The 14,207-nt window shown below is 28.3% G+C and overlaps 1 protein-coding gene across 1 annotated transcript in view; it reads left to right on the top strand.

Annotated features, from left to right (window-relative positions):
- LOC108684932 (metabotropic glutamate receptor 8-like) overlaps window positions 1-14,207 on the top strand; it is a gene marked incomplete at its 5' end in the record, with an annotated part of 130,355 nt that overhangs the window by 40,990 nt on the left and 75,158 nt on the right. Inside the window, 2 exons of the mRNA XM_018189478.1 lie at window positions 5,379-5,577; window positions 10,907-11,122. Coding sequence (XP_018044967.1) covers window positions 5,379-5,577; window positions 10,907-11,122 — 415 coding nt within the window. The remainder of the gene's footprint in view (window positions 1-5,378; window positions 5,578-10,906; window positions 11,123-14,207) is intronic.

Genomic DNA, 14,207 nt, shown 5'->3' with positions numbered 1-14,207 from the left:
ATATATATATATATTACATACATATACTATGTATATTACACATGTATATACGTATATACAGGTGAGTCTGATAAAAAGTTTATCACGTTTTTCTTGAAAATGGTTAGAGAAGATATCTATTATCAAAATTATAGGGTAGTTCGGGAACATATTTGATGACCTTGAATGTCCTTGGTTTTTATATTGCCAATAAAAAATTTTTTTTTAATGGGAAGGGGGTATTTTTTACTCGTTCTATCGATGGGCTCAATGAGCTGAATAAAATTCAACTATTGTCGGGATATAAGCCAAAATAAGTCAGATTATTCAAAATATGTTGATTGAGACACTATATTGAGACACTATATAGAGATGCCTATAGTCTTCTTGGAAATCTTCTAACTCATGAAAGAAGGGGAATAATACAGGACCACTTCTATCGATCCATTTGTTTGGAAACATTGAACTCTGGTCTTGTAATTATTCAAAAATTAGCACATTTTAATATTCAGATTTGAGTTGGAATCGATAAGTACACAGATCACGCTGCGAGTAAAATTTTTTAAAACTATTATATTCTAATGAAGGAGCTTTTGATATGTTAATGATTTACGAGTGTTGCGGCGTGATAATTTTTTATCCGTCACTGTCGCGAATCGTCTGCGGAAAGATCTTGCGTTCTTTCAGCTCAGAGAGCAAGCACGCAAGCGAACGCCAGATATCCGCTTCGTTAATTTATTTGAGTAAAAATTACTTTGTTTGAGTTTAGTTTCACATTTAGATTTAGTATCCCGTGACAGACTGACGGATCGATTCGGTGGCTGAATTATTGTTTTTGTTGTTACTATTGTATTTTGTCATCTCATCAGAAGAAAGAATATTCATTACGCCGAGGAGGAGGAAGATACAATACTCGGCTGGGGGCCGCTTCGCTTGGAAGCTCTAACATACAGGTCGTATGATTCCGTATATTTTTTGTACTATATTGCCATTCAGAACCTTGTTGTATCGTACATGAATTACAGGAAAAATTATGGAAGGCTCTGTGTATGCCAAATGACCGAGAATACTATACATCGGAGATAAAGACGCCCCGACACGGAGCCAGTGGCGGAACTTTTCTGGACTTTCTGAACCCGAAAGCTAGTCAGAAAGCTTAAGACTGTATTTAAGACACTCTTAAGTACAAGAATCGACTATGAATACCGATCTGTTTCGCGGCATGACTTGGAACTGAATCTTCCCTTGATTGATAAGATTCAGTATGACCGTCCCACAGTTGTTTCACGTTTCACAGTTGTAGCCCTTGAACTTTTATGAACAATATCCATAGACAGATAGGGCAGAGATTTAGAAAAAGACATTGTCCAACTACACACCGCATGTTATTTCTTTCACCATAAGTAGATCACGTGTTAAAATTCTAAAAATGTCGAACAGCTCATGGATATCGCGTAAGTTAATAATTTGTGAATCACGTGCTATCCGCTCGAATATTCTTTTGAGAAAGATTCCGATTGCCGATTGGCGCACGTCCGAGATATGTCTCGCGGAACGAAAAGCAGAAAAATGACAGAGAGCACATCATGTAATCTTTCCACCATGGCCTGCACGCTTTCCAAATTGTCATTTCGTAAGGAGTTTTTATACGTTTGGCGAATTGAGTGCATACTAAGAACAAATTAAGACTCAAAAACAACAAAAGAAAAACGTTGTTACAAATAAAAACATATCTATTGACGTATTGATTGCAGATTATTGCAAATCCACATGTATCTGCAAGAAATATTACTCGTAATAGAAATATTAATCGATCTTCTGTGTCACGCATACTCAGGAAAAATAAGTTCCATCCGTATCGTATATTAGTAAGTACTTCAAGAACTCTCGCAGAATGATTTTAACATGGGGATCCAATTTTGTTCATGAGTTCAAAATAAATTACAAGAAAATCCTAATTTTTTCGATTTATGTTGTGGTCAGATATATGTGGTCAGAGCAATATTTAAGAGTGATAAAATCATTAACAGGCACAATTTGCATTATTGGAGCGAAGTCAACCCAGAGAATTGTGGCTCATCAACACCGTAGAAGATCAATGTTTGAAGAAATTATTGATACTCTTAATTGGATCATTACTGTTTTTTTTTTAATAGTCTCTAATAATCGAGAGATTTATTTATTTTTTTAGAAATGATTTTTCAAATTTAGTGGAAGATATTTCGCTTAAAGATAGATGTGGTTTCAGTTAAATGGTATACTACTTAAGTATAAATACGAGACGAGAGCTCAACAAAATATTCCCAGACAAATGGATTAGTAGAGATGATTCTGTATTATTCTTTGTGAAATTATCCAATTTAACACGTTTGGATTATTATTTTTGAGGAAAAATGAAGAAACTATATTTTCAATGTCTACTATTTCGGAAAATATGAGAGAAAGAAATTTTTCGCGAAATAATGATTGAAGAGTTAGAAGAAGTTCAAGCAAACTTTCTAAGACTACAGGCATATCTAGATCAACATGGCGAACATTTTGAATATTTATTGCAATAATAAAAAATTTGTTTCAAACTTTCAATCTGATTTATTTTGATGATTTATATCCCGACAATAATTGAATTTTCGAAAAGATACTCTATGCAAAATTATTCAGTTTATTGAGCACGATCGATAGAACAAATAAAAAGTATCCTTTCTCATTAAAAAAAATTCTTTATTAGTAGTGAAAACTGAGGACATTTAAGGTTACTCAAAGTCATCAAAGTATATCTCCCTACTTTCTATAATTTTAATAATAAATGTCTTCCCCTACTTTCTATAATTTTAATAATAAATGTCTTCCCCGTATCTCTAATCGTTTTGGAGAAAAACGAACTTTTTATCAGATTCATTTTGTATATAATTATAATTGTATAATTATTGGTTTTTTTTTTTATTGCCGTTAAGTCTGTAAAATGAATATTATCCTCTATTGTCTTTTGTCAATATATAACAATCGAATAAATTTTAATATTATATTTAGTATTATTTAATATTACAAGAAAACAAATCATATATTGCAAAGATCATTTAATTAAAAATTGTATGTAATAAAGACGAACATGAACATTTTGCAAATTACAAGACAACTTTATTATTATTATTATTTAAATTTTTCATAAATTTACAATTTATGTTATTTAAATTATTACACAATATCGAATTCGATTCATAATTTTAAATTCCACTAATTTGTAACTAACATTTTATTATATTATTTATGTAAGATAAGGAAGAATCTCCGGATTCAATTGAAAGATAAGAATATAAATAATTTTAATTGCAATATTCCTTATCTTTATCGTCGTTATCTAAATATTAAGTATAAAAAATCCACGAGAAGTTTATTTTCGGTGAAGATTTTAAATTAATTAGAAAAAATTGAATTAAATTATAAAGTTACGATCTTGAATAGCTTTTGGAGAAAGTAAAAATAGAAGAATTATAAAACCGAAATACGCCGTGAAGACGTGAATGAAAATAAAATTTGTTTAACGAAATCATTTCACCGTCAGTACTTTTCCTCCTTCTCATTTGCATCGTAAATTAGATTGCAGATGCACAAATAGACTCACAGTCAGTAACTTTTCCTTAAGAAAATTATGTATTTACAAAAGCTCGAATGTACAAAAGCAGAAGTGAAAGTAATTAAAAGGAAAGACACATTTTTAAAAAATGAGTGCATTTATTTCGTTAACATGCAATGTTGCTCGTTTAACGAGCAAAACCGATTACTACAAGAATAAGGATAATTGCTGGAGAACTTTCTGAGCCAATGAAAAAAAATCCAGCTTTCGCGACGATTGCGGGAAGAAAATTGGACGATAAAGATGTAAGGCCGCATTAGTCGACGGACAATGAAATAATTAAAGGAGTAGGATGAATTTCCTTAATCCTTATACGACACTCTAAAGCCGAATTAAATTAAATAAAAAAGAAAAAGAAAGCATCGTATATTTGGTTTATGTTTGAAATGCACGATACTAATTCTATATTGATAATTTTTATTGAAAAGACTGAAAATTTTACTTTCTGAAGCAACAATTTATATTTCGATCATTTTTGAAGAAGAAAAATTTAGATGCAACTGACTAGGAGATTCTATCTTTAAACATCAAAGTTTTAATATGACATGGATAGAGATTTATTGTCGAAAAGAAACTCTTTCATAAGTTTAGAGATCATGACCTGAATAGAAGAGTTTAAAATATTCAGAAATGGAAAATATAACATATGATGTATTTATATTCTTATAAATATTTTACACACGAACGTACGATGTATTCGCTTCCATCGCTATAAATTCATGTTTTCAGCACACAAGCAGAGAATTATATATGACGCTGCATATCGAGATTTTCGTTTCAATGTCTCGTTACATCAAATCGTTTTGCAGTTCTTACAAACGTCATACAATGATAATAAATCACACCATGAAAGAGGTGTGAAAAGAATTTAGACAATATAATGTGCAAACAGATATATCCACGATGTATAATCAATTTATTCTGATCGATTTAAATAAAATATTGAAATGTGTCAATATTGTCTTTTCTCTCGAAGAAATGGTAATTTTAAAATATTCTTTCAATATTTGTCTTTGATGTCTTCAACCCTTATGTTATGTTATTGTAACCAGTTATATAATATTTATAATTTATCTGTGTTATTATATTTCAGTTTTGGAGAAAAATATTGTGTATTTTAAAATTACTTATTTATTGTGGCAATATTAAACATAAATTAATTTAAAGCTAATCACAAATTGCTTATTTCAAGTTCTCTAGAAGAAATGTAGTTATTATTATATATTTTGTTATGGAATTATGTTATCTCCAAAAATTACCCCTATTTTAATTGGTATCATTTGTCTCTTGCATCATTTTTCTTTGGAAGAAGATATTTGATTTCAACTTGTCTACCACTAAAGGCCGATGTATTTAGAACACATATGAAATTTGAAAAATTTCACTTTGTGTCATTTTTTATGATATATTAAGAATAATATAGTGAATTTAATTGGACACATTAGTGCACTGATGCATATTAAAGTTGTACACTGATTTAATCTGAATCTCATAAAAAATAAAATATAGATATTTCGAATTATAAAATACGTATTTTACTTAATTGCGCAATAAAATATAATCGACTTTACAGTTTAATTTGGTTTTATTAATATTAATTAGGTGCACATTTTTATATCAATTTACGTACGACTTTTATATGCACTGGTACGCACCGAGGACGTCTAATCGAACGACGAATTTACTAACTAATAGTAGGAAAATATTCATGTACTACTGTTACTGAAAAATTTATTAAAAATAAAATAAATGTTATTTTATGTTTTAGCGAGGTATCAACCGCGAGCCACTCGAGTAGTTCAACTTTCGCGCCCAAGATGAATTTACATAGGATCTTGTCATGGATGTGGTGCTTCCTAATTACAAGTGAATGTTATAATGCAAAGAAAAGAGGCGAAGATGGTTCAAAGTTGATACGTATTGATGGTGATATCATCCTCGGCGGTATCTTTCCAATGCACGAACAGGTAAAAGCTTTTTTAATTTTACTATATAAAATTCGACGTATCAATGATTGCGTTAGTTACAGGTTTCCTTGATAATTTCACAGAATAAACGATTTTGTTGAAGTATCCAAAAATTTAAGTATATAGATCTAGAAATAATTTTGTTAGTTCGTCAAAATAATTACATAGGAAATTGAATGATAAGCAATAATAAAAAAGTTTTAACATTCTAGCAATCAGTTCGAGCATTCTACATAATTATTATGATAACAATTCAAATAAATATTTTTGAATCTATATCTAGCTAAATTTTTAAATATTTTAATAAAACCATTTTTTTCATAATTGAAAATTGAATTTTCTTTAGTGAAAGTTTTTACTTGATTGATCACATTTTTAAATTTTTTACATTTGTTTGTTTGAAGATTCTCAAGCAAACGCTTGTACATTTTTATTTTTAAAAAATTTGACGTTTCCATATTGTATATATTATACATTAAATAACATATTATACATAAAATAAATGATGTGCATAAGTATTTATAAACGCAATAAATTTACTATGCAATTAGTAAGAAATGAATATTTTGGTAATTGGATAATAAGAAATAGAACTTTTATTAAAATAAATTCAGAGCAGAATAGAAAATAAAAGTTTATTATCTATTTGCGTAATTTACACTTATAAGATTTTTTTTCTATATTAAATTAATATTTATTAACTACAGTTTCCGAGAAACTTTTCTTTATTTACAAAAATTTTGGTTTATAAAATATAATTTTTGATAAAAATATAAAATATTATTGTTGTATGCATACATCATATGATCTATATGTGTATATCGCGAATATAATTCGCGAATTATGTAATATGATTTTGTTTTTACGAGTGAAGTTGAATATATTATCTTTCGTGTGTAAAGATTAAATTGATACACACGCGCGCGCAAGTTTCTTTTATATTGGATCTCGAAGCGGGCAATGTGTATACATCTCGACTTGCTAGTTGTTGCACTTGTATCCGCGGAAATGTATTTTTACTTTATTCTGTACTTTTTCGTTTCAAATTGTCTTGCAGTTATCGTGCTCTCGTTTTTCGAGTTTGTTCACTTGAAAATAATAAATATTTTGAATAAGAATGTAGTATCCATCGCCAGCAGCAAACAAATGAACATATATTTCCGTTTATTTCCTTTTATTGCTGATTCCATTAATACTAACGACGAAAGTTTTTAATAATTGTATCGGAAAAATGAAATTTGAAGATTCTCGACCAAACAAACGTTACATTTTAATTTTTTAAAAGTTTAATATTTCCTATATTATATATATTATATATTAAAGTAATTGATATACATATAAGTATTCATAAACGCAATATTTACTGCAAAAAATAAGAAATAAATACTAAAATTCTTCTTTATATCATTATATAATTTTTAAAAACCTTAGAAAAATTCGTGTTCCTAATTAAAATTATATTTTTCTGTCCATCAAAATTTACGCATTATAGCAAAATATGAAGCCTTTATCTTTAAAAAGAAATATTTTTAGAAATGAAAAAGAAAACAAAAAATAAACAAAATAATAATTATATGATTGAATCATATAACCTCGTTTTATTTTGAATTTTATTTATTCAGATGACACAAACGAATTGGGTCACGTATATCATTTTGCTATCTTGCGAAAAATAATTTATTACCATGCCATATGGAAAATAAGTCAACTTTTAGAATTATTAAGTATGTGTTACGTAACATGTAAAAGTTTGACGTAACAAATCTTGATTCTCGTTTGACGTCATATCATATATATGTATATATGTATATATAGTATATATATATATATGCGTATGTATGTGTGCGCGCGCGCGCACACACACACACACACACACACACGCACACACACACGCACACACACAGTTCAAATAGAATATAGGGTAACATCGTAGCTTCATCTGAGAGAATTGCAGATACGTGTAAATCGAAGTATATATGTGTGCGTCTTATCGCAAAATATTCCATTAAGAAAAAACATAGAAGAAAGGAAGAGAGAAAATAAATAAGTGTACATTTGCGAAAATTGCAAAAGTTTAGCTTTAATATTCGCTAAAATTTCGCTAAAAAACAGATTTTTCGGAATTTCTCTCTCTCCAATGAAAATTACATACAATATTGTGAAGTGTATAGCGCGCTGCATCTATCAAAAAGAAATGTGTAATATTTATTTTAAATAAAAATAACAAGGTAAATAGAAAGTATAGTCACATTGCAGTCATATGTTACATGATTTTTACAGTACGCTACATTGTGGTGAAAAAAATCAAAATTTTTTTTAATATTATATTTTTAATGTTATCTCGTTTGTATTGTAAAAATAAATAGTAATTAATATTAAAAATAAATAATAAGTGCATTATCAAAAAAATACAATGTATAACAGGTATCTTATTATAATTTATAAAAGAAAGTAATATTATTTATAGAATATAAGAATATATAATAGAATAGAAGTATTCTTAATATAATATTGTAATTAAAGTTAACATAATTAAAAATTACCTTATTAAAACTGAACTATATATGCATGTCATAATTGTTATTTAATATAAATTTCGGAATTTATTAATCGAAATTGTTGAAAGAGAAAAGGAAGCAACTATTATTTTTAACATAAACATGCACATTTTTAGAAAATTTTGTTTTGCAAAAATACTTTCATTTATTTTTCCTCAATCTTAACTTTTTCCTTTCATATTCTTTTCGAATACGCGGCTAGGTTTGATTATTGCATTAGTGCGAAGTAAACATGCTTGTAAAACGTTACCTTTCAGTTATAGGTGGAATAATATCAAAAACTTTGAGCTGATTTATTGTAGTCGCGCAACTTAGTTCGTGCAAAATAACCGTCGTTCACCGAACTTCCTCGCTAACGGATAACTTTCATTCTCGCCAGTTGTTCTTGTCGCTCGATATAGTAAGTGCCTGTAACGAGCGACCTGGACTCATGGATGATTAGTTTTTTGGGATAAATTTTCAGTGAAGCAATATTGTGCACACACAACTTTTCTGATAACGACATTAATATTGCTTTTCTTCATAAATAACAATGAGTAAAAATTAATTATGAAAAAGAAAGAGTCTTTTCATTTTTAAAATTATCGTTCTATTACAATTTCAGTATAATATATAAGTGTTTCATTCTAAATATATAATATTCTATTTTATTCATGTAAAGAAGTCTTGAATACTAATTATTTATTAATTATCAATTATTTTAATTTTATTATATAATATAAAAACTTTGCAAATGTTATAAAGTGTATTTCTGGAAAATAAATAATTAAAAAATTAAAAAATTATACACATTAATTTTATGTAATAGAATTTATACAATTTATATTATTATTGCTATTATATGTTTATATATTCAATCAAGATTCTTTATTTTAAACTTAATTATTTATACGTTTTAATAGTATTAAAAGGTAAATATGCCGAATAAGAGGAGCTCCGATGACCTTAATGTATGTCAAAGTCATGATCCTAAATAACTTCCACCAGGTTTTAATTGTCATTTGTTATTTGTTAAAAAGTTAACAAAAAAATTCATCAATAAAATCTAAAGATACAACTGCGCTTCATGAAACAAATTCTTTGCTTTAACAAAATATTTTTTTATATAATTTCTTATATAATTTTTGTGTTTTTAGAACAGATAACTTAGCGAGAAAGCAATTTCGAGATGGGAGGAACTCGCTTCGCGTGGAAGTGCATCCCTAAGCAGGGGGGGAGGTAGGGTGACAATCGTTTTGTGTAAAAGTCGTGCGTCTCTAAATAGGGGGCAGATGGGATGGAAGTCGCTTCGCGTGGAAAGTATACTTGTAAAATATACTTTAAAGTCGAGAATTTTTGTTTTATATAGTAGAAAAGAGATATTTCAAATTTCTTTTATTAATAACTTTTGTTAATAACTTTTTAATGAACGACGAACGACAACTAAAATCTAAGTAGAGGTCAAGACAACATATGTCAAGATCAAGATCATCGGAGCTGCCTCTCTTATTTGGCATATTAATCGTATATGTACTATATGTATCACGTATTGCATCAACATTGGTCTGTATGTCAAGTTATTTTATAAATATGATATTTTTTCTAGTACACAGATATTATATTTATAAAATTAATATCTCTCTCTCTCAATTGATTACATTTTATAAATGTAATGCCTACTACAGAAGACATTACGTTTATAAAAATAATCAATCGATTTTACAAATATAATACCTACTAGAAAAGATATTACGTTTATAACCTGATATACCGACCAATATGTGTTGATGCAACGACACGCGGTACATAAATAATGTGTGTGTGTGTGTGTGTGTGTACACACACACACACACACACACACACACACACACACACGTATACATATATATTCGTTATTCCCTTATATTCACATATTCCGACTTTCAACAAACAAATTTCGGATTGTTAAAATTAAAAGCTTTATTCCGGGAAAGCTTTGTAACTTCGGAAACGAATGGTCAGCGGTCCCAGCTGATTTCACAAACATTAAAATCAGTGGCGGGATTGTGTTGTTGCCAGAATTTACGAGCGTGTTTGGCTGGACTGTGTATTTTTCGGTTTGACGAGATCTCTCCTACAGCCATAGCGACATGCGAATTTACTATACTACGCCGTATCCACAACTTTCCTCATACTCCTTGAATTCGACGTCAACACCGTCGAGCAATGCATTCGACCGTGATGCTCGAGAATACGAGGAGTTGAAGTCTGTCATTTGATCTTTCGGTCCCATGACGCCAAGTCGTGCTCAAACACGTGCCTTGTAGCTAGACATTGTACAAATGAATGACTCTGGGGAAATGTAGGACAATAATCCATCGAAATTGAACATCTATCTTATTCTTTTCATCTATATTATTACTTTTTCGAAACTACATTATTTCGATCAAAAATCATTTGCATTGACGTATTCAAATTGTCTACGTTTGCAATATTTGAATGTAATATGTGAAATATATAGTGAAAACATTAAATTAAATTAAAAAAAGAGAAAGAGATGATAAAATTTAAAGGCATAATGTTTTGTCAAAATATTAGATATGTACTACACGATACATTACATGATATTATATTATTACTTTATCGTATAAACACAAAGTGGGGAACTCTAAAAAGATAAATAATATCTAAAAAGTATACAAGTAAAAAAATAAATAAATAGATATATAATATCTAAAAAGTATATACTATTATACTAGAGAATAAAATAAATTGGATAGCATGTATACATTTATTTGTTTAACTGTTTCCAGGTCGCAAGTTCCATTGGCCAATCACCATGCGGAGCTGTGAAAGAAGAGAAGGGTATACAACGATTGGAAGCCATGTTATACATCCTGGACCAAATTAACGCTGATATAGAACTCCTGCCGAACACGACATTGGGTGCTCTCATTCTCGATTCTTGCAGTAGCGACACTTATGCTTTAGATCAAAGCATGGAGTTTGTTAGATCATACATGAATCAAGTAAGTCATCATTTCTTCAGCATAATAGTATTTAATTTGCTAAGTTTCGCAAAATTTTTTGCAAAATTTGTAAGCATCCGAAAGCGCTAATGATAAATGTTCTTTAAGTCGCTAATATCTTCAGCAGTTTATAAGAAAAAAAACTTGGTATTTTGTACAAAAATTATATTTTAAATATCATGTATTTTATCAAATCAAGATAATTCGTTTGTGATGAAAAAAGACGATAATATAATTTTTTTTTAAATTTAACGATCAATATTCGTTTTCCGATTATTCTCATGCACGATAGTATAGTCTATTGCGTGCACTCTGTCACTGCTTATTTCGTTAAATTACACGGAAATTACGTTATTTCACGTCGGTTTTGAGATAAAAGATTCAATGTTCAATCTATTTGACATAAAACAGACTGTGCGGTTATACAAGAGAAAAATTTATGACTCGGCGATCTTGCGAGAATACGGATAGAAATTTGATCGAGAGGAACGCTTAAGACGCATGATCGCACATTACTTCCTTCTTTCCTTGCTTTCTTCTGTCTTCTAGACATTTGTTCTCTTTATAGACTCAATAACAAGCTTTATCGTGTCCAAGCTCAATCTCCTATATGTTTTTGAACTAGGAACGCTTTCTGTTCTCAAGATGTAGTAGGAAATTTATGGAGATTCGAAAAAAGATTTCAAAAGTCGTTTCTCTTTATTGATAGTCATTACAAATGTGTTTGTGTATCATAAAGTTTTATTTTGCTATTTATTAATTAATTTTAATCTCTTCTTCTATGAATATAAAATATCTTATACGTCTCAGTATATTTTAATAAAATTAAGACACATAAATGAAATATAGTTTAATAAGATTTTAATTTAAAACATATTTAGCAAGATATATAATGTTGAAAACATTATAAAGAATTGTAGTATACTTTATGCCACAATTTTAGTTAATTTTAGTTAAAATTATTAGGTCGAAAAAGATTGAAGAAGCTGTAGGAGATGAAAGCAAGACTGGTAATTTTGAGCTTTCAGCCTCGGGGTAGTTATCTTTTCAAAATTTTCGTGCTTCATATGTCGACACTACATAGAACCGACGTATATCATGTTTAGTTTTTAACAAAATAAGTATCACGAAAACAGATGAGATCCGCGTACCTTCGTTTTGAGAGTTTCTAAACTTCCAACAGTAATGACGGGCCGCTTTAGTTGGTTATCCATGCCGAAGTGGCGGCAAGAGACGATTGGATAACATCTTCCGCAAAGCTGATTAAATGCAACAACTCCCAGTGCTCTCGCCACTTCGCTCAATGAACGACCAACGTCAAAACTTGTTTTGAGAATGGGAATTCAGGTGTAATTCTTATATCCGTGAATTTCCATTTTATATTTTAGAAATATTACGTGCAATAATATAACTTAAAATTGAATTATTTTTTGTATTGAAATTTTCTGTAAAATATTTTTACATTATCCTTTCTTCAATTAATTTTATTTATTATGTTTTTATAAATTATTAAATTTTAATTTAATCAAATATAAATTTATTTAATAAATTTTATATTAAATCAAAAATGCTATTTAAAACTGCAATTAATTAATGCATAATTATCGCATAATTATCATTCTTTTTGTGCCATAAAGTAAATATATCAGTTTTATGTTCTATAAATTATAATTCTATAAATTGCAACATACCTTATTCATAATTTTATAATGTATCAAATTTATACACATTATAATAATGTGTTACAAGTTACAACCTATATTAATATGTGCGTGCGTGTATAGACAGAGAGATAGGATAAAATATATAGTGATTGATTACTTAAGTGCTGAAATTTTATATAATCACTGTAATCACTATTAAAATTATTTGAAATTTGATGCAAAGCGAACGTTAAATAGGGTTCAAAGAATATGCCAAAAAACTTTGAATAAAATGTTTTTCATTTTTTCTAATAGTAGAAACTTTTATTCAGAAAATGATTGACCATACATTTTACAGTTATTGAACAGAAAAATATGACAGTGATTGATTATTAGGTGATTTATGAAAACTATCAAAATGAAGAAAAAAATTCAGAAAAGGAGAAATTTAATGAAATTCCAAGTATAGAACAGGGACTCATTGTTATTTTGATGTTCAGTGATTTATCTTTTCTAAATTTAAGCGTTGATTTAGGTACGTCATATTCGTGCCGCTTCATTTAATTCCCTTTACGAACGGCACCTACAATACTGTTAAGTACCTCTTGAGTGTATTTCATACGACTTACTTTAGACATTTTGATGAAAAATTAAACTTACAATATTATAACATCTCAAAATAGTAATTTTATTTATGAGGAATAATTATCTAATGAATAACATGTAAATGATTACAATGGTCAATAACTGTAAAAAATGAACTTTCTCAATTACAGTTATTGACTATCCTTTTATTTTCGTTATTATTGCATGAATTAAAAAAATAAATATGTAAGAAATATTCATAATCTTATATTAGCGATATATGATGAACAAAAGTTATATCATTAATTGTTCCATAAAAATATAATTTACTTTTTGAATACGTACGCTTAACTGAACTGTTAAGTATTTCTTAATTATGTATATATTTATCTTTTAGTTTAATTTATGGATTGGAAAATAAAAAGCAAATTGTAAATTGAATATTTTATTCAATTTATAAATATATAAAGTTAGTAAAGATCAATTATTACTATGTTGTGAAATTAGCTGTTAATTTGACTTAAGTTTTAATATGTAGACAATTCATAGCAAATGATGAATCACTGTATCGTGATCAATGTGTAGGGTAAAGTATATCCTATATAGTAAAATTTGCCAAATAAATGAAGCTATCTATTTGATATTCTATGAAATATTTCGACTATAGTATCTTGAAATATTTCAAAAATGATGCTGTCAACAATTTAATTAAAGGTTACATGAAAAATATAATACTATGTCACATATTTATTTTCAAAATTTATTCTTATTTAATTATGAACGGTATTTTTGTCTTCTGATTTGTCTTCTTGTTTTTCTTTTTTTTGTGAATTAATTGTCCTTCATAAGGTTTTTAT

The sequence above is a fragment of the Atta colombica genome, unplaced genomic scaffold (genome assembly GCF_001594045.1).
Source record: "Atta colombica isolate Treedump-2 unplaced genomic scaffold, Acol1.0 scaffold141, whole genome shotgun sequence".
NCBI classification, from domain to species: domain Eukaryota; kingdom Metazoa; phylum Arthropoda; class Insecta; order Hymenoptera; family Formicidae; genus Atta; species Atta colombica.
Note: the sequence above shows the minus strand (reverse complement) of the source record. Positions and strands in the feature narration are given on the sequence as shown.